The 23,222-nt window shown below is 31.7% G+C and overlaps 1 protein-coding gene and 1 pseudogene across 1 annotated transcript; both read left to right on the plus strand.

The window, feature by feature from the left end:
* The first annotated feature begins 1,732 nt into the window (after positions 1-1,732).
* On the plus strand, positions 1,733-1,905 carry LOC111612651 (annotated as a pseudogene).
* LOC111612645 lies at positions 1,733-22,054 on the plus strand. Its single transcript, XM_023353886.1, has 6 exons — positions 1,733-2,075; positions 14,573-14,619; positions 16,132-16,215; positions 16,301-16,442; positions 17,066-17,121; positions 21,857-22,054. The coding sequence occupies exons 3-6, from the start codon at positions 16,141-16,143 to the stop codon at positions 21,983-21,985; spliced, it is 402 nt and encodes a 133-aa protein (XP_023209654.1). The 5' UTR covers positions 1,733-2,075; positions 14,573-14,619; positions 16,132-16,140; the 3' UTR covers positions 21,986-22,054.
* The last annotated feature ends 1,168 nt before the right edge of the window (positions 22,055-23,222 follow it).

Genomic DNA, 23,222 nt, shown 5'->3' on the forward strand with positions numbered 1-23,222 from the left:
CATTTTTACTTTAAAGTTGTTATGTGTTATCGTATTAACAAGTACCTTGACTACTTTCCCGTATGGGGCTAGTAGTTTTTCCACCAACAGCTTGTCAGCTTCCGGAGGGACATATTTAATAGTTATTGTCTTGCTATCCGCGTCTAAGCTTTCACAAAGGTATTGGAAATCTCCTACCTGAATGGAGTGTCCGATCATTTTCTCCTTATCCTCTATGGTATGAAATCCTACTTCCACTATGTAGAAACATAGTGGACAAACTTTTCCCGTTTGTCCTAGAATTTTTTCAAACGCATCGATGACATTGGGGATCGTCATTTCCTCCTTCGCACTGAACCAAATTGTTCTCAGTCTTGCATAACGTTTGCGGATGTCTTCCTCACTCAGGATCATTTGGCTGTTACTGTCCTCTCTTGTGGTGGCTTGATCATCCGTTTCAGGGAGAAATGGGTCGTCCGGGTCGTTACTCACAGATCCCTGCCGATTACAGTTTGGCGTTTCCGTAGGATCCACTTTTTCACTATTGTCCATAGAAAAAGTGGATGAGGTGGATGGGGGGATGTCCATTAAGCAGTCCCCCTTGGGTTTACCAGACCAGGCATCCATTGGGAGCTCTATGGCAATATCCAGACGATGGTGGCTCGAAGAGGGTGATGCAGCAGGGAAAACCGCCCCTGGGTATGGTCCCACAGCTTCCTAGCCGGTGGGGATGACTTACACAGAAAAGGCACTAATCCAATGGCACAGCACTGCACAAAATGAAAAAGTAGATCCACATGCCCTACCAAGATCAAATGGTAGCAGAAAAAAGTAGAAAAAGCAAGGTGAGGGGGAGGGGCCCGAAACGGGTCGAAAAGAGGGGGGACGAAAGGTGAAGGTGGTAGGGGGTGTAGGGTCACCCACACGAGGGGGATAGAAAAAGGGTGTCCTTAATCTAGTGAATACACGATGTCTTTCAATCGTACAGGCCGGAACAAAGACGGAAAAAGAAGGTGTTGAAGGCTAAAAAGAGCAGAAAGTGGGTTAAAATAGTACTTACCAGAACAGATACTACACATTTGATCTTAGTACAACTGGAAAAATATTTGGTACAACAATGATTTCCCTGATAATAATCAGAATAACTACATGATAAACTGGTTTTTTGCCCTTACTAAGAGGGTACTATGGAAAGCCAGATGTACCTCTTTATTCGACAACAAAAAATGGGATATACCTTTAATTGTGGATAAAATCAGGGAGGAGGCAATCAGGAAAATATACTTCGACATAGAATGCCTCACACATAATGACTTTAAAAAACTTTATCATGGCACACAAAATGTCGTTTGGAAAACGGTCAATGGGAAAATAGTCCTAAATGACCAATGGTAATACTGGCACCATCATATTGCTACCAGGTACTTGTATTAGGTATTGTCATGGTTCTACCTGTATTTGTAGGGTGCATCACAGTAACCCCGTTTTTTGTCATGTGTAAACTTTTTCTTATGTAGTTCATCTGCCGCGATGGTGTTTCTGATGTCGCTCCTGTCCTTGCCTCATGTTTCATGTATGTCTTTGTGCGGTCCACGGACCTTTCTCCATATTGCCACTATGTACATATATCTTTATAAAGGCAATATGGCCTTTGTTATTATAACCTAGTTTTTATACGATATTAACGATGTAAACGGCTCAAGTTATATTATTTGCACTGCCTGTTGCAGCATGTAGAATAATGATTGAATTAATAAACTTTATTTAAAAGTATCTGTTCTTATCAGCTTAATATCTGATACGGCTTCCATCGGAGGCCATGATATTAAACTGATTTTTGGAAGGCGGCGGAGTGCTCGGAGCTTGCTCCACCTCTGCCACGGGTTGACCCGGTATTGCAGTACCTCCGGGAATGGCCCACTCCCCTTTGGGGGATCTTAATTTAATCAAAAATAGATCTGTTAAAACTTTACATATTCAAATTATCCACTACCAATGATACTGTCTTCTCTAAAGTCTGTAATTTTGTCTTCCAGCATCATTTCTTAATTGTCATTCAACAACTGTGAAAGAAGTGCATTTTGAATATTGATTGGGTAAGTTGATATGTTTAATAACATTTATATATTATATATTGTTAATATATTACTTGAAAAAGGATATTTTAAAATTTTCATCATTTATTGGATTTTAAGTTTGATTCCTTTTACAGTATACATTAAATATAGTAATTTTGTCTTCTTTGTATCATGACAATTAAATATACATAATACAGAGATTAGATAGTTAATTTAAAAACTGTTGTATACTAAAAATAACTATTGGAAGCAATATTAAAAACAGTTAATTTTTAATGTTGTTTTTGATTAAACCAAAACAGCTAAAACTAAATACATTTTGTCACATTAAGAGGTTACACTAAAAAATCTTAAAATTTTAGTATGTTACAATTAGGCTAAAGTTCTTTGCTAAGAAAGTTCATTTTTAAAACGTTGATATAAAAATTACATGATATGATCAAATTTGAAATAATATATTTTTGATCAATGAAAATATTATAATTAATTTTATGTCCTAATCTACTAAATAACTTATGAAACAATAGAACAAATAGATGAATAATTTTAATANTTGTTCAATGTATTATACAAAATAAAAAAGTAAAAACAGTTTACTGTTAATATTCTTATTTCATTAAGAACAATACACTATGCAGCAATTACTAGTTTAGTTAGGCTTAACAATTAAGCTTTTTTTTAAAGACTTGTCTATTTCCTTTAAATCACCAAAGAAGAGTATTAGTTGAAAATTGTATATATTTTAACAGTTTGAGCTTTACCTTGAGGTATGTTGTTTTATTATTAATGTTATCACTTATTGCAATATATCAGTTTATGCATTAAACAAGTATTTTATTGTACATGTAGCCTAGGAATTATTAAATGAGCTGTTAATTTAATAAACTATTTGAAAAAGTTTTTATTAGATTATATCCTGAATCTGTTGATAAAAGTTTGAAGTGTTTGACATGCTAAACATTTATTTTATATTTAGAGAACCTGCACTTCAGGAAAAAGACAAATTTTTTTCACTCAGTAAAATAATAAAAAATATTTAACATAATTACAGCAGTTGTGATTATGTTTGATAAAGATAAAATATTAGAATAAGTAAAAGCAAAACTTTTGCTTTTACATTTGCTATCATTTATGTTAAATGTAATCTGGCATTATTAATTTGCTTATATAATAATATTTTAAAGCCTTTTAAAAAAGAGAGATTATTTTAAAGGTTGTAATATTTCCCTAACCATTTTTAATCAGTAAAGAAAATATCTAAGAATTTTAAAGATAATGCCATTAAACAGCCATCTGTCATGGTAACAAATCAGTTTTCTGAATGTGATAGAGCGAAACATACATTCAAGGTAGAAACTTATATAGTTTTCTCTTTGAAGTAGTTCCAACATTACAAAGTGTGTGTAAGAATGGAGATTTAAAATATATGAATATTTTTCATTCAAAATTACTTTTACACTTGAACTTCACATTCACATTTATGGATTGAAAATTACAAAAATTGGGATAAAATAAAAATTACAGTAAGAGCCCACTTAACATGGGGGGATGTGTTCCTACATGACAAAGCACTAAGCGAAACAGCGTTAAATGAGGTCATTTTAACATAGAGTAAATAGGGAAAGGGGAACATGTAATCAAAAATAAACAGATTTTACTTCAATTTTAGGTTATTTTATATTAATTTGCATAATAATATATGTTAAATAATACACAAACATATGCACACAGAAATGTAAAGTTCATTTTTTGTGACGAAGGTCTTGGCTTTTCTGAAATTCTTGTTTTTTGTGATAAAGTTGTGTAGTTTCATTTGTTGCATTTTTTTTTCTTTTCTTAAGCAAATATCAGTAGCAGAAGATGCATCCAAAATGCCTTGTTTTGCTTTTGCACTCTTTTCAAAATCTGGATCATTTGCTACAATTTGATCAATGATTTTGGTTATTACCAAACATTCAATAAGGAAATCTGTAGAGAGATTCTTTGGGTTCTTTGTTTTCCGAATCACTATTTTCCACTTCTACAGGAATTCCTTGTTCTGTCAGTTCTTGAAGGTGGTGGTTGGTGAGGCTCTCACAAGAAACTTGCAGTAACTGCTCAGTATCCTGCTCATCTACATCTAGTCCTGTATCAATTAGGTTGTCAATTTGGTCAACTTAACGATACAATGATAGGCTCTTCTCGTTGAGAATTCTTGGATACCTCTGGCCATAACTTCTTCCACACTCTGTTCATGCATTCATCAGTTAATTCTTGCCATGCAAAGTTGATATTGCCTATGGCGTTCATGATGTTATATTTTTCTAAAACTGTACCTAACAAACATAGATTTAAGGAAAGTATAGCGGTACGATGAATTTCCACCTTTTGCTGATTGGTTCATGTTTGGAAATAATCATATTATGTACAAATCAATGAAATGCTGTGATAATTTGAATCAGCGTAAATTTTGAGCTTTTTTTAGGCTTTGAACAGACTGCCAGAAGTTCTCGTCAGTGATAACAGAATGCAGTTCACCTCATATGAATTTCAAAGATTCTGTGCCCAACATGGATTTAAACACATCTTTTTGCCGCCCTATCATCCTCAATCCAACGGACAGACGGAACGATTCATAGACACACTGAAGCAAGCTCTCCTTAAGTTAAAAGGGAAGGGGAAATATACAATGCGCTTTGGTCATATTTCTGGAGACTTATCGGATAACTCCGAACTCGGCTCTACCGGACAGCAAATCTCCAGGCAACTCTTCTTTGGACGGAAGATCCGAACATCACTCGACCTATTATTGCTGCCAAAATATCCAACAGAGTGCGACATCAACATGGAGAGGCAATTTAACCGCAAACAGAGGGAGCCTGAGAACGAAATTTCACAACTAAGGAGCTTGTCTTCGCACAACACCCATGCTCTCAAAATTGGCAGCCGGAAACAATCAAATGCAAAACCAGAAACAACATACACAAGGTGGAGATGGATGACGGATCATCTTAGCGATTTCACACCAATCAGCTCTTACGGAAACAATCTTCTTGACCATAGCCCGAGAATGTTTCCCTCGCCGTCATCACAGAAGCCTTCTCCATCCTTTTACATCCTGCTCCGACTCCAGACTTAACACATCCGGTTGAGAGACCAGCCCAGCAGAACGATGAGTTCCCGCCATTCAAGAGACCATGCGCTGTTGAAGAAACGCCGCCTGAGATATTAACATCACAGCCTCTGTATTGATCAGCCCGTACTTGAATCCCAACAGGACAGCTTCAAATCAACTCTTATCGAAAAAACTATTATGTGGCATAAACAACCAATTTGGGTAGTTTTTTTCTTTCTTAAAAAGGGGAGGTGTTGGTTCGGTTGTTTTTTCACGTGTGAAAACCTAACAACTGGGGTTCAATCTGGAACCGATCAGGTTACACCTACATGTGGGTGCACGATTCGTTGATGCCTTTTGTTTGGGTCATTTAGACAAGCAGGACATGACCGGTGTCTAGTTTGACCATTAACTGTTTCTTTGTTTATATATTAAATGGCAATCTATGATTAGAGTTCTTTACACCCTAAGAACTTAACCGTTTCTAACTGATAATCAATTAATTATTGTCTTTGCTGATAAATCAGCACAAAGTTATAATGGATTAAAAATTCAAATTCAAAAATAAAACTTATCTACAGGGGCAGGGAGTACCAATGGGTAGCACCATGTCGTCAGTCCTCTGCGAGTTGGTACTCCGTAATCTAGAAAACAGTATCCTCCCTTCCTTACAACAAGATATATTGATATATGCAAGATATGTTGATGATGTCTTTATCTTGTGGAAGGATAACCGCAATATCAAGCATTTTATGGATCTGATAAACAGTAACCCGTATGGTTTAACCTTAAAATTGGAGCAATAAGGTGGTAGCAGCGTTAATTTCTTGGATCTGACTATAACATACATAAAAGGGGAAGTCCGAACCAATATTTATTGTAAATCAACATCTATCCCCATCATTATCCCTAAGAATTCGGCTGATCCGGAGCATATTAAAATGGCGGTATTTCGATCTTGGATAAGAAGAGCTCACACACATTGCTCAAACGTTTGCGATATGGTTAAGGAATTACAATATATACGAAGAACTGCCATACAGCATGGCTACGGGAGAAAAAGAATAGAGGCTCTCATTAAGAAAGTTAATAATCTTGCAAGTAGGCAAAAGCAAAATCCACCAAAAAGAAAAAGTGGTCCTCGATTATATACCCTTCCTTAAACCGATTGTCAAGAGGGTTTCCAAAAATAACAACTTACAAATAGTTTATCAACGTAATCCCACTATATACAGGATATTAAGGAATGACAAGGGGCATTATGAACGTAACTCCTTAACAGGAATATACTCAATACCGCTAAGAGACCATAGGTTCAACTCTAACTTAGTATATATAGGCGCAACTTTGAGGAATTTGAAAAAAAGAATCAATGAACATAAGCTTTTGGTGAACAAAACTGTTCACAGTACAGTCCATGCCACTTATGCTAAACAACAAGGCATTACTGTCTTCTGGGACCAAGCCTCTATAATAAAAGCTACCAGATCTAGACACGTGGTAAAATATCTCAAAAGCTGGAAATCCACAGGGCACAGAAGAACACGCAGTGTATCAACTACAGGGATGCCGACGGGCTTTCGTCTGCCTAGAAATCCTTTTGTGACGAATTGGCATAGATAAAAAAAAGGCTTAATCGGACTTAGGATGATCTTTGATAGATATTTTATTTATTTTATTATTATTTATTAAATACATGGAAATTTGTATATATCATTTTTGTTTATAACATGTTACCTTTTAATTTATTTACATAACAGTTCATTTGAAATTCATTTGTGTAATTTTTTCAAATTTCCCATTTCGAATTAGAGAAATAACTGATGATGAATGCTTAATGCATTTGAAAACGTTTTTATGTTATTAAAGAATTATGCTGGGTACTTGAATGGTTTTTATTTTTAATTTTATTGAATTCTCCAGTAAGTAAGTATACAATTAGTTATAATGGATAAACGAAAATAAAAAAACATTAAATTATAGATAAATCTAGTCACTTCACACTAATATATTGAACTAAATGAAGATCCTACATCACACATATGTGAAAACTTGGAAAGATAACTAAAAGTTTAAAGATTCTTAAGTTGTAATCTAAGATAATATTAATACAAATGATTTTAACATTATTAGATTTTTTAAAACTCCGTATTGAAGTTAAAACATAAATTGCAAGAATCATACAGGCCATTAGTAGATATTAATTTTACGTCTTATACAACCGCGAAAAATTCCTTAAGAGTAAATTAAATCAATATCACAATTCTGATTATAGCTTTAAAAATACAGACCAATTCATTAGTAACTTAAAAAAACTTAATATTAATACTAACAGCAGAATATTAAGCCTAGACATTAAAAATATGTATCCATCTGTACATAAAAACTTTATAATCAATACATTAAATACTTCAAACTGTGATAATTGGGTAATTGAACTGGTTCAATTTGTTTTAACTAATAATAATTTTACTTGTAATAAAAAAATATTTAGACAATCTGACGGTATACTTATGAATTTATATATAAGCCCTAAACTAACTGAATTATGTATGATAAAAATAGATCATATTATTAGAAATGTCAGTGGCATAATAGAATACAATAGATATGTAGATGACTACTTCTTAATTTACAATAATACTTTAACCAACCCTCAAACCATCCTTAAATGTGCCAATAATATAGTAACTAACATAGTGTGAGATCTGAATAGCCCTGGGTCTAAATTAATAATTTAAAAATAATGTTAAAGTTTTGTCATAAAATACTCTTTCGTTTGGGATGGAAAAATAACGTTTTCTAGTGTGGGAAAACAGCTAGGAGAGTCACTTCCTTCCACGGAAGTTAGAACATCCTCTGTTTTTCCATTATCTGCTAAAAATCTTGCTTCGGTGGGAACTGTCTACCCCTCATTTCATCCCCTTCCCATCCGTTCACATGGATAAAGCCTCGACTGATAATTGGTCGTAAATCAGGAGATATATGGAAAGTTCAACCGAATTCGAGGAGTTCATCGGCAGACCTGGAAGAGTCAGGACTCCATACATTCGCTCTCTAAGGCCAACATTCTTAAGAGTTCGTCCGTAGATCGGAGAGTGAAAGGACTCCATACATATGCCAGCAGACCAACGCATCGTCATCCCTGTACAAGTTACTCCTAAGTTATCAATGAAGTACCTTCACGAATAAGAAGACGACACTGCAAGTAAACAGGTCCTATGTTTAAGACTAAATTGTGAGCTCTCTCTCTTGTAAATGTATAGATTGAGAATACTATTCTCTCTCTCACCGGAATAGGCTAAGAATAGATATCCTCCTGACATAATTAATTTGTTATTTCGTTCTTTGATTGATTATCTTAGATTATTTGATTATTTCTTATTTGTATCAGTATTATTTAATTGTTTATTAAATTTTATATATATACTTTGTTAAGAGATGTCTCTGTATTATTACTTCCTGAATCAGATCTACGGCATAAATTTCATGCATGTTTATCCGCGTTACGAGAAGTAGATAAACTGGTGTCGGGACCCTGACATAAGGAAGAAGGTGAATTCACCATCACCAACTTCCGTTCTAAATTCTAACTTAACTATAAGACCCTCCGCCACTCGATTTCCTATTAAATAGGAAAACCATTCTTGTTGACGACCGAGACTGATCTCACCGACTAGTTGTCCGTAAGTGATATAGGATCAACCCTATACGCTTGGCGAATCTCACAATAGCCTTTGGTATTGAACTAGAATATAATAATAACTTACCGTTTTTAGACATCACAGTTCAAAGGCCTCGTAACAGCTTAAATTTTAAAAAGTATATTAAACCATGTAATATAAGGAAAGTCATTAACTATGATTCCAGTACATCTATGTATAACAAGAAAAATATTTTTGACATGTATATCACCAAAATTAAAACACATACGAGCAATTACCTTGAAAAAAATAAAGGAAAAACACATATTTATAAAATCTTTAAACTAAACGACAATCCAAAGAAGATACTAGAAAACTGGCTTACCAATACCAACCTTACTTCAACTCAAAATATATAATACCAACTCAAATGACTTTTAAAAAAACTTACTCCCATAGTATGTAAAAAAAAAATACTTTTAAAATTATATAATATAACTCTAGCCCCAGTATTTACTAGAAATAATAAAAAGTTACTAATAACTAAAGAAAATATCATTAAAAATATTGATATAATGCAACAAATTAACAATACAGTAGAACCTCAAACTCGGCTCTCGATAACCCGGCACTCCGGATAACTCGGGCACATCCTGGCAGAGCAAAAAAATCCTTAGTTAATTAATTTTCATTATAGACAGCTTTATAAAAGTATAAAAGCTCTCATAAAGTATTTTTCTGAGGTCTGTCTTATCAGGTAAATTACTGTACACAGTGTATTCGTTAATTTTCATTTTCATGTAGTAAAGGCTCTATGCCTTCATAACGGACGTACTTTTCCTTTGTTTAAGGGTATTTGGGCAGTTTATTCTCTGTTATATTCTCAAGTAAACAATACATACAAGTACAGTACAGTATTTTCTGAGGAAACACTCGCACTTATTTTTTTTAACCCCATTCCCGATAACCCGGCATTTTCACAAACTCGGCCACCCTTCGGTCCACATTAGGCCGAGTTTCCGAGGTTCTACTGTATATATATATAAAAGATCCTGCAGCTGCCAACCAAATTACCAATATATTGGTGAAACTGGAAGAACCCTAAAAATCGGACTAAAAGAACATTCATGTGCTATTAAATTTAATTACACTAATTCTGCTGTAGCCATACATTGCAATGGTGAAGGTTGAGATTTTACTCAATAATCTAAAAGTACTCAGGAAAGGGGAAAAACATATAAAAAGGAAATTATTTGAATTTGGAAATTACTAAAATAAAAACTTATAAAGTGAACTCAAATGACAATCTAACCATTAATGACATCTGGAAACCACTCCTTAACTGGTATTATCCACAAGTGATTCCATCTCACTCCACCTCCCCAGATGGCCCCCATCGGATGAAGTTATTCTATCTTCCCATATAGATACAACTGCATTCTGCAATTGCGACTGTGAACTTAAGGATGATGTGAACTCAGCCCACCTCTACCTTATGTAACATTAAATACTTACAGTATTGTGCGAATTAATGTGAACACAAGTGAAAATTTGAAAAAAAAAACATTTATTGGTTAAAGATGAATAGAATCGAAAAATGAATACAATTTAAATTGTTTTAATATGAAATATGTCCTCCCTTGGCTTTAATAACTTCTTGAACACATTTTGTCATGGAATCAATAAGTTTTTTTTAGTTTTCTGTTATTTGCTGGTCTCAAAACCATATCTGGATTACAGCCTCAATCAGTTTTGTTTTTGTTGTGCAATCTGTTTTACGAAGTCTAGCTTTTACTATTAAGATATGGTGAATTTCCTGGCCATTCAAGGCATGATATCTTTTTATCTTTGAAATGTTTAATCATAACCTTGAAAACATGACAAGTCTTGTTGAAATACTGCTTGATCGTTGGCATCAACTTTTCCTAGTTCATCTTCCAATCTTTGTTCTAACAAGTCTCCATATTTTTGCGAGTTCATCATGCCTTTGACTGGCACAAAAGATCCAGTACTTTTATAAGAAAAGCAGCCCCAGAACATCTTTAATGGATGTTTAACTGTTTAATCAATATGAGCTGCCATAAGTTTTTCTTGTCACTTTTTCTAATGTAACAAGATCGCTGTCCTTGTACCAAAAATTGGCTCTCAACTGAAAACAACACTTTCCTCCAATCTTCAACAGTCCAGCTCACATATTTTTTTTGCCCAATTATATAGTTTTTTTATCATGGCAGCAGTCAATAACTATTTCTTTTGAGGTCTAACCATTTTTCTCCCACTTTCTATAAGTTGTTTTCGTACAGTGGAGTCATGAACAATAACTCTAGCGTGTGCTAAGTCTTGTTGAAGTTCTTGACTGTTTTCCTAGGGTTTAATTTACTTTCCCGTATTAAAAAAGCTTCATCCCTTGCTGTTGTCTTTCTTTTCCTTCCACATTTCCCTTTTCTGTTCACCTCAATTGTCCCAGTCCCTATTTTGCTCAAAATTACAGCTCCTAAACTCACATCACACTGCTTGGCAACATCTCTTTGAGTCATTGATGTGTGTTCACTCAAAGTAACAATCTTAGTGTGCTTTTTGGGAGTAATATCCATCTTCAAAAAAAAAAAAAATGCTAATAAAGCCTCAGTTCAGCTTAACTTCACCAAAACACAACAATTAAACATATTCTAAACATACCTTCTAAACATATTTTACCCAGTCAATTACCCAATATTTTCTTTAATATTATTTCAAGTAGCAGATAAGGCTGGCATTGCTCGGGCAAAAGTAACAATAGCAAAGATTAAGATTATTACGGTATAGCCAATCTTACCCATTTTCACAGAAAGCAAAAATTAGGTCCTCCTGTTTCCAGACTAATTAGAAAATTTTTAGATGGGTCTAAAAATATGTTCAGTTTCCCACAATTATGCAAAAAACCCATATCTGTGTCTGTAAATCTTGCATGTTGCTTTCTCTTAACACTTTCATTCTTACTTAACACTTCCCTGCAGAGGGAATTTCGAAAAACCCTTTTTTAGTGTACATTCTTGTGACATACCCTATTAAAACGCAATCAAAAAGGTAAAAAACTGCATCTAAAATAGTACGAAGGCTATTTTTTAAATAAGGTCCGTTTTTTAATAAGAAGAAAAATACTGTAAATATCATTAAAATATATTTTTTCCTATATTCTACATACTTTTTTCTACTTTTCTACATAATTTCCATTTTTGTTCNTATACGAAGGCTATTTTTTAAATAAGGTCCGTTTTTTAATAAGAAGAAAAATACTGTAAATATCATTAAAATATATTTTTTCCTATATTCTACATACTTTTTTCTACTTTTCTACATAATTTCCATTTTTGTTCATACATTTGTCATACCACTCAACAATTTTTTTAATTCTGACTTTAAAGAAATCTGCTGCTTGTGAAAAAGCCGAATCCATGACTGCAGTTTTCACTTCTTCATCGTTGTTGAATTGTTGACCACCAGTATCGAAACAAGTGAAAATTACTGGGTGCAAGGTCTGGACTGTAAGGTGGATGATCCAGTTGTTCCCATCCAAAAGAACTGATTAGATCTTGTGTTTGTGCAGAAACATGTGGCCTTGCATTGTCATGGAGCAACATCACATCAGAAGACATTAGACCATGCTGCTTGTTTGGCATGCTGGAATTTTCTCAAGGTCCCCCAAATACATCAGAATTGATTGTTGTGCCTCTCAGCATAAAATCCACTAACAAAATCCCTTTCCTGTCCCAAAAGACAGTTGCCATAATTTTTTGTGCTGAAATGGACTGTTTGGCTTTCACTTTGGTTGGCGAAGATGTGTGTTGCCATTCCATTGACTGTTACTTAGACTCAGGAGTCATGTGAGACACCCAAGTCTCATCTCCTGTAACAATGTGGTCCAACAATTCATCTCCTTCCTGATCATATTGAGTCAGAAACGATAAAGCACTGCGCAATCTTTTTGTTTTGTAATCGTCAGAAAACAGTCTTGGAACCCACAGAGAACACAATTTTTGATAATTCATTTTCTCCGAAACTGATCTGAAACCTGTGGAAATTTAATTGATAACATTGAAATTGTGAATCATCGGTCCTCTCGAACTTTGTTATCCACATCTGTAGAAATCAGAGAAGGTCGGCCAAGGTGTGGCTCATCATGCACATTAACCTGCCTGTCCTTGAACATTCTCACCCACTTTTGAACTTTACATTCACTCATAGCATTATCATCCTAAACTTCACAAATCTGACTGTGAATTTCCGCAAAGTTTCTTGCACTCAAGAATCGAATAACAGATCGTATCTCATAGTTGGTGAGTGACTCAATTTTCTTAAACATTATAAACTTTCACGGCTCGGCACACAGACAGATGATGTGGCTGCAAATGTTGTTTAAATGCATGCAAAGCATGCTTAGACATCCTATGCAGCCATATCATCTGTCTGTGTGCTGAGCCATTTGCAGCTCGGAGCAGATGCGCGCACACACTGTCGCAATCACACGTTATTCTCACTCTCATTTGCAAACGGACCTTATTTAAAAAATAGCCCTTGTATAATAAAAGCGAAGCTCTTCACGGGAAGCCTTAATCCTGTCCCTCTTCCCTGTGGGGAATTTTGAAAAATCCCTTCTTAGTGTATGTTCTCATGACATACCCTAACTGTGTATAACATTTCAACCTTCAACTCCTAACTATTTGGGCTCTGCACATTATTATTATTATTATTATTATTATCATCATCATCATCAACCCATTTTGATTATATATATACAGTAATAACTCAACTTATGCTACCCTGACTTACATGAACCCATAGTTACGCGATTTTCAAATCTCGTTGATTTGTCTTTTGTTTGAGTGCCACGCAACTGTTGATTACTCGCCCTCCACACTATTGTTTAGCTTACATGTTCAGATGTGCCTTGTGGAATTGACACATAGCTACAATTTATTATGTGCTGTTTATTTCTGTGTTTGTTATATCTACGGAGACTTGAGAGACTCTGTGGTGATTTCTTCTAACCATGAATGAATCAAAAGACGAGATAAGATTAACAAGAACATTTATTATCTTACATGCATCCGATTTGGTTTTACACAAATTGCAAAATTATACCCCGACTTACGCGGTTATCGCTCGATCCCACTTATCGCGTAAGTTTGGGGTATTACTGTATATAGATTTGTAACCAACAATCAACCATGTAACTTATAAAAAAATTTTGTTAAAATATTATATGTATTATTATGTATCATGTAATCCTTGTCTATCTGTTTTTTGTAAAGTACTGAAGAGGGGTCATTAAGATCCAAAATGCATTTCCTCCAATAAAATCAATATCAAATGTTCCTTGTGTGATGTGTTACTGAAGAAAAAAAGCCCATAGCTTTTAATTCTTTAAAATCCACAACAAAACCAGTAACAGAAAATTTACTTAACTATTTTCTTGTTTGGTCTGCCCAAGCTAGAGAATTATTTAGTAAAACACAAACTGCAAAATTCAGAATAATAATTATACATGTAGTTTGGTTATTTGTAATGTCAATATTTTATGATGGAATAGAATTTTTGAAAATTATTGTTATCCTACATTAATTCCAAATTGTAGTTTTTTTTTTTTTTTAAGATTGCTCCTTGTTGTTTTAACATTTAAGTCAAAATTAAATTCTAAAATTTAAATTAACTTAAGATTCATTTAAAAAAATTTATTTAGGTATTTTTTTAAATAAAAATATTCTTATCATTCATACATATCTTTTTTTTTTTTACAGAAGAAAATCTTTGGAAGATTCTGAATATAGTAGGACAAAACTATACAGTAAGTATATATATAGTACTATTTTAGTAAGGTTTATTTTTTTAAAAAAAGATAAAATAGGATTTTTTTGTTAAAAAAATTATTAAACCCATTCGATGCAACAGATAAAAAATGAAAATGTTTTTTGTGTTGACAAGTTTTTTTGTTTTTATTAATTTTTATTTATTTGAAAAAGACACTGTTGCCATTAGGCCTTTTTCAAGTATCTACAAACAATTGAAAACAAAAAATAAATTATAGTTATTGCTGTTAACTAATAATTTAACAAACAGATTTACGTTTTTGTAGACTTTATAACTCGACACTTCTCTTAAGTCGTTACTGAACTCATTCCAATATAAAATAATTTGAAAAATTGGCGAAGATTTTCCTATCGTGAGTCTGACAACTGGAAAAGTGTATTCATAAGTCCTTCAAGTATTCTGATTTGAAACATTACAGTATTCACTTATTTTATTTCCTCCTAGACAACTATTATCTTTATATCCATTTATAAATTTGTGGCTCTCCACCAAAACTTGTTTTATATAAATATTGCATATTCTATCAATTTTATCAATTCTATAGTATTCCAACACCAATTCTCTGAAGTGTAAATTATGAATGGATTGAATAAAATGATTTTGTACTAGTTGAAGTTTATTAATTGCATATGTGAGATTGGCAGTGGGCCACTGGGTTAATCCCCAAATGACCATTTAATCTGCACGGGCTAGTAAAGCCCGATCTCAGAGTTGTTGGATGGCTAGGAGGCCTAAATGAGTGGGGAGAACATCGATAAGCTGGCAGGCATCCTTCCAAAGACAGGAGACAGGTTTAACAAAATAACAAAGCATTTATTGAATAACTAAATCTAAGTTACAGGAGGCAAAATTAATACTAAGGTTACTCCGACTCCAGCTAAAACATCAAAACTACACAACTCCGACTCCACAGCCCTGGTAGAACAAAATGTTTTTCTTTATCAGCAACCAATAGATTTAACTGATTCGTTGCCAGGAAAGATTTAACCATCCGCGTTGTCTTCAGATTGGTCCTTATAGTTTTAGAAGATTGTTTCAATGCTATGGCTGTCAAAGTAGACAGGTCATAATCCAATACTATTTCTGTTATAAGCTTCTACTAAACATGCTAAATTTTGGATAGTAAAATTTATTATTTGATCTTAATAGTAGCAGTTTAAGTTTGGAAAAAATACATTCCAATTGTCTTTCATGACAATTAATTTTTTTAAGTCAACTTTTGATTTACAGGTTTGATAAATGTTTTATGATTATATGAATAGTATTAACTATAATTAGTTTAAAAGACATTAACTAAGTAGTTTAAAAGACATTAACTAAATACATAGATCTAAAATTGTGTGAATGTTTCTATATAAATTAGTAATTGTAATTTGAATAAATTGATTTTATAGAATTGTCATCTCATTGCTGAAATTGTATAGTAATAATAATTATTATTATAGTGAATAATTTTTGAAGATAAATTTTAATATTTTATAAATTTCAGTTTAGCAAGATGCAACTCTTTTTACAAAGTGATCAACTTTATTCCATTGAAGTTCCTGAAAATGAAAAGATATCTTTTCTAAAGGTATATTTTTTAATAATATATAATATATTTTAATAGTAATGTTTCAGTTACTTCAATTATTCATAAATGTTTTAAATTTAAATAGAACTTTATTGAAATCACTGAGAATTTACCACAAGAAGAACAGTTATTCTATTATGGTGGTAAACCTCTTCATGAAGATGATAATATTTCTGATTTTCTTATGAATGGTGCTACTGTTGACATTTCTATAAGATTAAGGGGAGGTAAGTAAGTTAGTTTTAGAAGTTTAACAGTATGAAGTTTTAAATTTTTGTAAAATATGATGATAGAATTATTTCTTGGAATTTTTATTGAAAGTATTTTTATAACTTAGGAATACAGGATGTTATTGGAATATGTTTTTGAATTAATTATTAATGTTTTATTTCATGAGTAGTATTAACTTTGTTTCACATATCATGCAACTGATCACAAAGCTCCAATCAGTTGCATGTTGTTTTGTGACCAGATGAAAAATTTAATTCTCTCTTTCTTGATTTTTAATGTGTATTGTCTGTTTATTATTATTTTGTAATTAATTAAAATACTAATCCGTTAGTAATTCCAAATAGAATAGAAAGAAATTAAACAAATTTACAATAGACTAAGAATACAAAGAAAGTTGTAAATTGGAGTATAATTTAGTTTTTATAATTATTTGATTGCTGATAACAAAATTATAAATATAGTATTTATTTTAATGCTTAACTGGTTTAAGTATGTATAATTCCATGTTGTGAAAAGAATCTAGCTGCATGTGATTTTTTTTAAAATTAATAACAAATGTATATTTATGTTTTTGCTCAATATTCTTAATATCTACAGCAAAATTTGTTTTCCATTCCAGGCAAAGTTCATGGTTCTCTTGCTCGTGCTGGTAAAGTTAAAGGACAGACTCCAAAGGTCGGTTTTGTAGTAATTACCTTACATTAATTGAGCTGTTGATTTTGAAAGTGGGGCAAGTTCATTTTATGTTATTGCTAGATATTTAAAGGTTTCCATTTGAATGGGTTTAAAAATATTCACAAACAGTAATAGACTTATTTTAATATTTTTTTGGTCTTATTTCATGTAAATTTATTATGTAATAATGGTTATCTGTGTAAGGTGGAAAAAAATCATGGTTTTGGTATGTCTTGTGGACTTGTCTCACTTTCAAAAGCAATGATTTGTTGAAAACATTGATTTTCTTTGAATGGAATGTAATTATAACAAGAAAAAATTGAATATTTTATTTATTTATTTATTTAATTTCAACATTTTGTACTTTTTTTGAAAAGCCACAATAAAACAGAAAATAAATTTAATTTTATAGGAAAAAGTAAATAAAATAAGAAAAAATATTCAGTAATAGGTTGCATGCATATAATTATATTCATTAGTTTAGATGGTGCAAATTTTTAAAGTATTCATGATGATTGGGTAGTACTGTACATAGGGTAATAAATCCATTATATCTCTATATATATTTTTTTTTAGAGTGGACTTGTCTCACTTTAAAAATCAACACAGAATAAATATCTTTGACAGTATAAATTACTAGTAACAAATTTATACTGATATGAAAAGATATTTATTATGAATTGATTAAAAACATAAATTTTATGTTAATTTGTAATAAAAATTAGGTTTAACTATTTTTTTCACAAAATGGACTTGCTCCACTTTTAAAATCGACGGTTTAATCAATATTTTTTTAATCCAGAATTTTGAGAAAAAAATTTATTTTTCTCAAAACATTCTGGATATTTTTTTCCTTTATGATAAAACATTTGTCATTAAAATCATTAAATCTTGTAAAGTACTATTTTTAACTTATTGCTCTACAACGATTTCTGTTCCGGAAAGAGCCAGTACCTAACGGGTACTTTACGCGGGTTCGCGTTTGTTAGTTTGCCAGGCCTGGACTTTTCGCGTGCACCGAAATAAATTAAAGACAAGTTAGTCAAAAATCAATAAAAGTATTTAATAAAGATCTAGGAATAACTATTTACAATATATATAACAAACAACAAATTTATTCAATCAAATAAAATCCAAAAAACTCAACCCGACAAAATCACAATCTTATTCTAACTTAGAACTATTCCCCTTGGAATTCTGACAAAAATCAATCCTTAACTTAAGGTACAGAATTTCTTACAACTATAAATCCTAACCGTCACCTCAATTATACTAGGAACCTTTTTCTCACTCAAGCCTTTTCCTATTCCTCGATCCACAAATCGAAAACTGCAATCGCCTTGGACTATTTCCTATTGGACACCTCGTTCACTGCTACTAGCAGACCAACGCTTATTCCTTGCAGGAGCTCACCTCTGCTTTCTTCACTTGAGCTATGCTATTTATAGTCTGAGGTGACGTCACAGTTTCTAAGTGAGACACTCCCCTCATTTACATACATATACGTAACATTCACTTTTTTCTTGTTTATCTGGTAGCTTATTTCCCGACAATACTTTGTTAACCTTTTACAGTCTTTTCGTGAACAATTATTGGGATGTTTCCTTTAAGGTTTAACAGTTCCTAAAAGTCTGTGGGGTCTGTCCCCCCTTTCAGTGCGGACTTACTATCTGCCGCTTGGGCGTGCACGTGAGTGCGAGTGTCAGCTATGGCGCTTTCTTTTTATCATCGGTGAGTTGGTTTTATCTATCTCTTTAACTTTCTAAGGTGATGGGTGAGGAAACTTTCATCCTAACTAAACATAAGCCCCAAAACAAAAATATAATAAAAGCAAAATAAAAGTAACTATAAATAACACTCGGACTTGGTTCCTTACAATCTGACTTGAAACTTCAAGATGATAATAACTGAATTACTTTTTAATGAAATGTAGATCTGATAAAAATGTGAATAAATTTATTTTTGGAAAATTATGTACTATAGGATTTAAAAATATTAAAAAAAATCATCCTATGATCTTCATATTATATCTATGCATTACATTATAGTTCAGTAGTCTTTTGGATAGTTATATTACAGTGATAGCTCAGTGATAAGTTGCTATAAAATGACATTAAATTTAACTGCCTTTTAATATGAATATTAAGGTGTATCCATAAAACTAATTCATATACACTTGAACCTATCTATCTCAATCATGTTTATCTGAAATAATTTCCCCAAAACCTCTTATATATCAAATTAAAAACTGAAGTGTGAATTACAGATTCAAAGCTCAGCAACTACATTTTGATAGCATAAACTGTAGTTGAGAAACTTCTCTTGCGATACAGTACATAGTTAAATTAATACTCCTTTTCTCTGATTGGCTATGACTTTGACTTGTGTCTTATTGGTTGAAGAAAGTCAAGCATCAGAACCTATTTACAACTATTTCTGTCAGGGTATGTCAAAAATGTTTTATTTATACCTAATAGAGGTATATACTGTACTGGTACCTGCTATTGTATTAATAAAATACCATATATAAACACCTATTAATCTATTTCTGTTTACTGTGTACCTTTATATCTTGAAACCTATCTCAGATATTGCAAGGTTTTCTTATTTTGTGAAAACAAAATCCACTTTATCCCTAACAATTGTAATATCTAAATAATCTTACTATTAACCTTTTTTTCAATCTGAAAGTTAATGAAGTAAATAAAATTAATTTAGACATTAAATATAAAAGATTTACTTTATTTTTATCAAAAACTAAAAACATGTCATCCACGCATCTTGTTAATAATTTCATAGCCTTAATTTCTTTTATTTTCTGTTCTATCTTAATCATGGCTATTTCTGCTAATGTAGGACCTGTTATTGTAGCCATATTAATACCATCTTTTTGTCTGTTTGCCAGAAAGTAATTATTAACAAATGAAAACTTAAATCAATTATTCAACTTTCTATATTAGTTTCTATTAAGCAATCTTCTATTAATTTCCTTTTATCAGTGGGTACATAGACTTAATATCTATGTTAATCGTGCAATTTGAGGATCTTTATTCCAATTTTAACTTTTTAATTAGTTGGTCTGCGTAATGTATACATAATCAGATAATTCTGTGAGCTATATTTTTAATTTTAAAAAATGCTCAAAGTTAAATAAAATTGCACTGTAAAAGATAATTTGGGGACAACATTGATTATCTAGTTTGAGTTTTTATTCTAACCTTATGTATAAAGATTTTACATGCATTGATTTAAAATTTTATCTTTTTCTTTGTATTAGTTAAACATGCTTGATGAATGTTTTAAGTAATAAAAGCTAGTATTGCAAACAAATTTATAAAATCTTTTTTCATGTTAAATTCTTTAAGCATATTACTAATAAGTGAAAGTTGATAAAGTATTTGAAATATTAAAATTGTATTAATAAAATATTTTATTTGTAAATTATTAAAATTTTATTATGATAATGCAAATATTTCATCAATTTTTAATCATAAAATTACTACCACTACCAATTTTTTCAAGTATTATTTATTTGCTAACTGAAAATGTACACCTGAAACAATCTAAGTTTAAAATATTTCAATAATAGAACTGCTTTTCTCATTTTAATCATCCTTTAATAAAATCATTAAAATTTTTCCGAAATATTTTTCATGAAATTTATACACTAGTAAATCATTTGAAAGGATATTTATTAATCATTTTGTTTGCAAAATATACTTCCCATGTTTATAAGTATATTTTAGAACAATTGACAGATCCAGTCTTTTGCAAGTATATTTGCCTAATACAAGACAGACTTGATTTAGTTCAATGATAGTCATTGATGTTGCTTTTGTATTAAACAATAGAGGGTGAAAAAGTGCTTGTTGGTCATAGAATACTGGAAGTATATTAATGAAACTTAGTTTTTGGNAAATGAATTCAGAAGAGGCCAGTACTCTTCTAAACCTAAAGAAACACTACACTGACTAAGTATGTCTTCTGCCAGACAAGACAACTTTCCATTATGCTCATGATACATTTGCCAAGTTGGACAATTATGGAATTCAGTATCTCTCTAATGAGGCCAACATTCCAAAAGTTCTACAACTGAGAGTGATTGAGAGATTTTGGTACCAGCAGAAGCAAAAAGTTTATGAAAATGGTTGGGAAGCTAGATCTGCAAAAGAGTTGGAGACAGGATCAAAGCCAAACTTTGCTCTTCAAAGCTGGTGGTTAATGAAACAGATTAAGACTAAAATTCAGATTGCAGCCAATTGTGTCCTGGAAATTAAACAACCTATCTGTATTAAGAAAACTTTATTTTAAAATAATGAATTTTAAACAATTTTTGAAATTTGCATATTTTTAGTATACATACTCTTGCATGAGACCATAAAATTTTAGATAATAATTTACTTATTCAAGGTTACTTGAATATTATGAATAATTGTATTTTCAGTCCAATTTGATATAAGAATAAAATTGCTCAAAAACTACAAATATAACTTACAAGGGGAGACACATTAAGGGCCAAGGGATCTCATTTTAGGCATTCAATTAATTAAGGATGTTATTCAGTTATCTAAGTGATAAACTTTGTGTATTGTTTTGAAGCAAATTTTATTATTATTTTTTTTATTGTAATTGTTTAATTATTAAATATAAAATGTTTCTTTTCACAATTTTTTCTTCCTCCTCCTTGCAGTTAAATATTATTATTCATTTAAATTCCTTCTCTTTTGTGATACAGGTAGAAAAACAGGAGAAGAAGAAGAAGAAAACTGGCCGTGCCAAGCGTCGCATGCAGTACAATAGAAGATTTGTCAACGTTGTTCAGACATTTGGAAGAAGAAGAGGTCCAAATGCTAATCAGTCGTAAATGAAAAAATGCATATGGAAAATGTAATTCTCTGTGAATAAACTTTGAAGAAGTAAATATAAGTTTTAATTTTGCAGTTATATTCTGTGGTAAACAAGGTTTCAGATCCAAAAGAGACATGCTAAATACAATTTTGCAAAACAATAGAAAACCTTAGTACATAAGAAAGAATTATTAAAATTAAAAAGTAACTTTCCATCTCAATCATAATATAATAAATTACATGTAATATAACATGTTTTTAAATAATTCATAGCCAACATTTTTAACACCATTATGAATGCAAAAAGTAAATTTTAAAATATTTAAAATTAATTTAGATTGTTGATTTATGTATTATTTATTGAAAATAAAAATATATAATTGTGTCAAAGATAATTAAACAGTTCCGCACTAAATTACCAGGTGCATATTTTATATATCCAGTAGTACTTTGTAATTTTCTGGCAATGTTTATACCAAAATTTGAAAAAAATTTAAGTTTTAGTGAAGCTATGAAATACCCAAATCATTAAAACATACATCAACTAGCAGATAAGCCCATTGTTGCCTGGGCAAAAAGTAAACATTAAGATAATTTCGTTATTCTAATCCTTTATAGTTATATAAATCAAATACTATATAATATACAGAAATCTGGTTATGCATGAAAAATTTCACCTGAAGTGGACAAAAGTAGGAGTTAGAGAATTCACACACACACACACACACACACACACACACACACATTTAGGCCCTATAACAAATGCTTAACCGAACCGATCTCTAGCCAAGTATAGTGGGGACTGATTTCTTCGTAATATTGGATGTAGTAAAGACAGTAATTTTTCCAGTTCAATGGGAGTGACCGAAAAGTTGTAAATTTTGGAAATTTCCGTGGACACCTAAAACGAATTAGAAAACAAATGACGGACAATCTGTTAAATTTAACATATTTAGATTTTTACAGCTATGGTTAGAAACATTTAAAATGTTCAACAACCCTGTCGTGTCCTTTGAGGTATACTAGTGATGTGACAAAAGAGGCATTTGACATTGACCGGTATCGGCACCCTCGGGATTTGGCAGCCGCGTATATGCACCTACCAGGACCGTCTCTGATTCCGTCCATTAAACACTCAGGGAGCTATTTGATAAGTGGATTGTTTTACGATTTAAAAGTAAAGAATATTTGATTTACGTTTATTTAGAAAGCTATATTTAATTATAATTTTCTTTAAAAGTATATTCATACAAT

Source organism: Centruroides sculpturatus, unplaced genomic scaffold (assembly GCF_000671375.1).
Source record: "Centruroides sculpturatus isolate CEXI.00-Female unplaced genomic scaffold, Cexi_2.0 scaffold1775, whole genome shotgun sequence".
Classification (NCBI taxonomy): Eukaryota; Metazoa; Arthropoda; class Arachnida; order Scorpiones; family Buthidae; genus Centruroides; species Centruroides sculpturatus.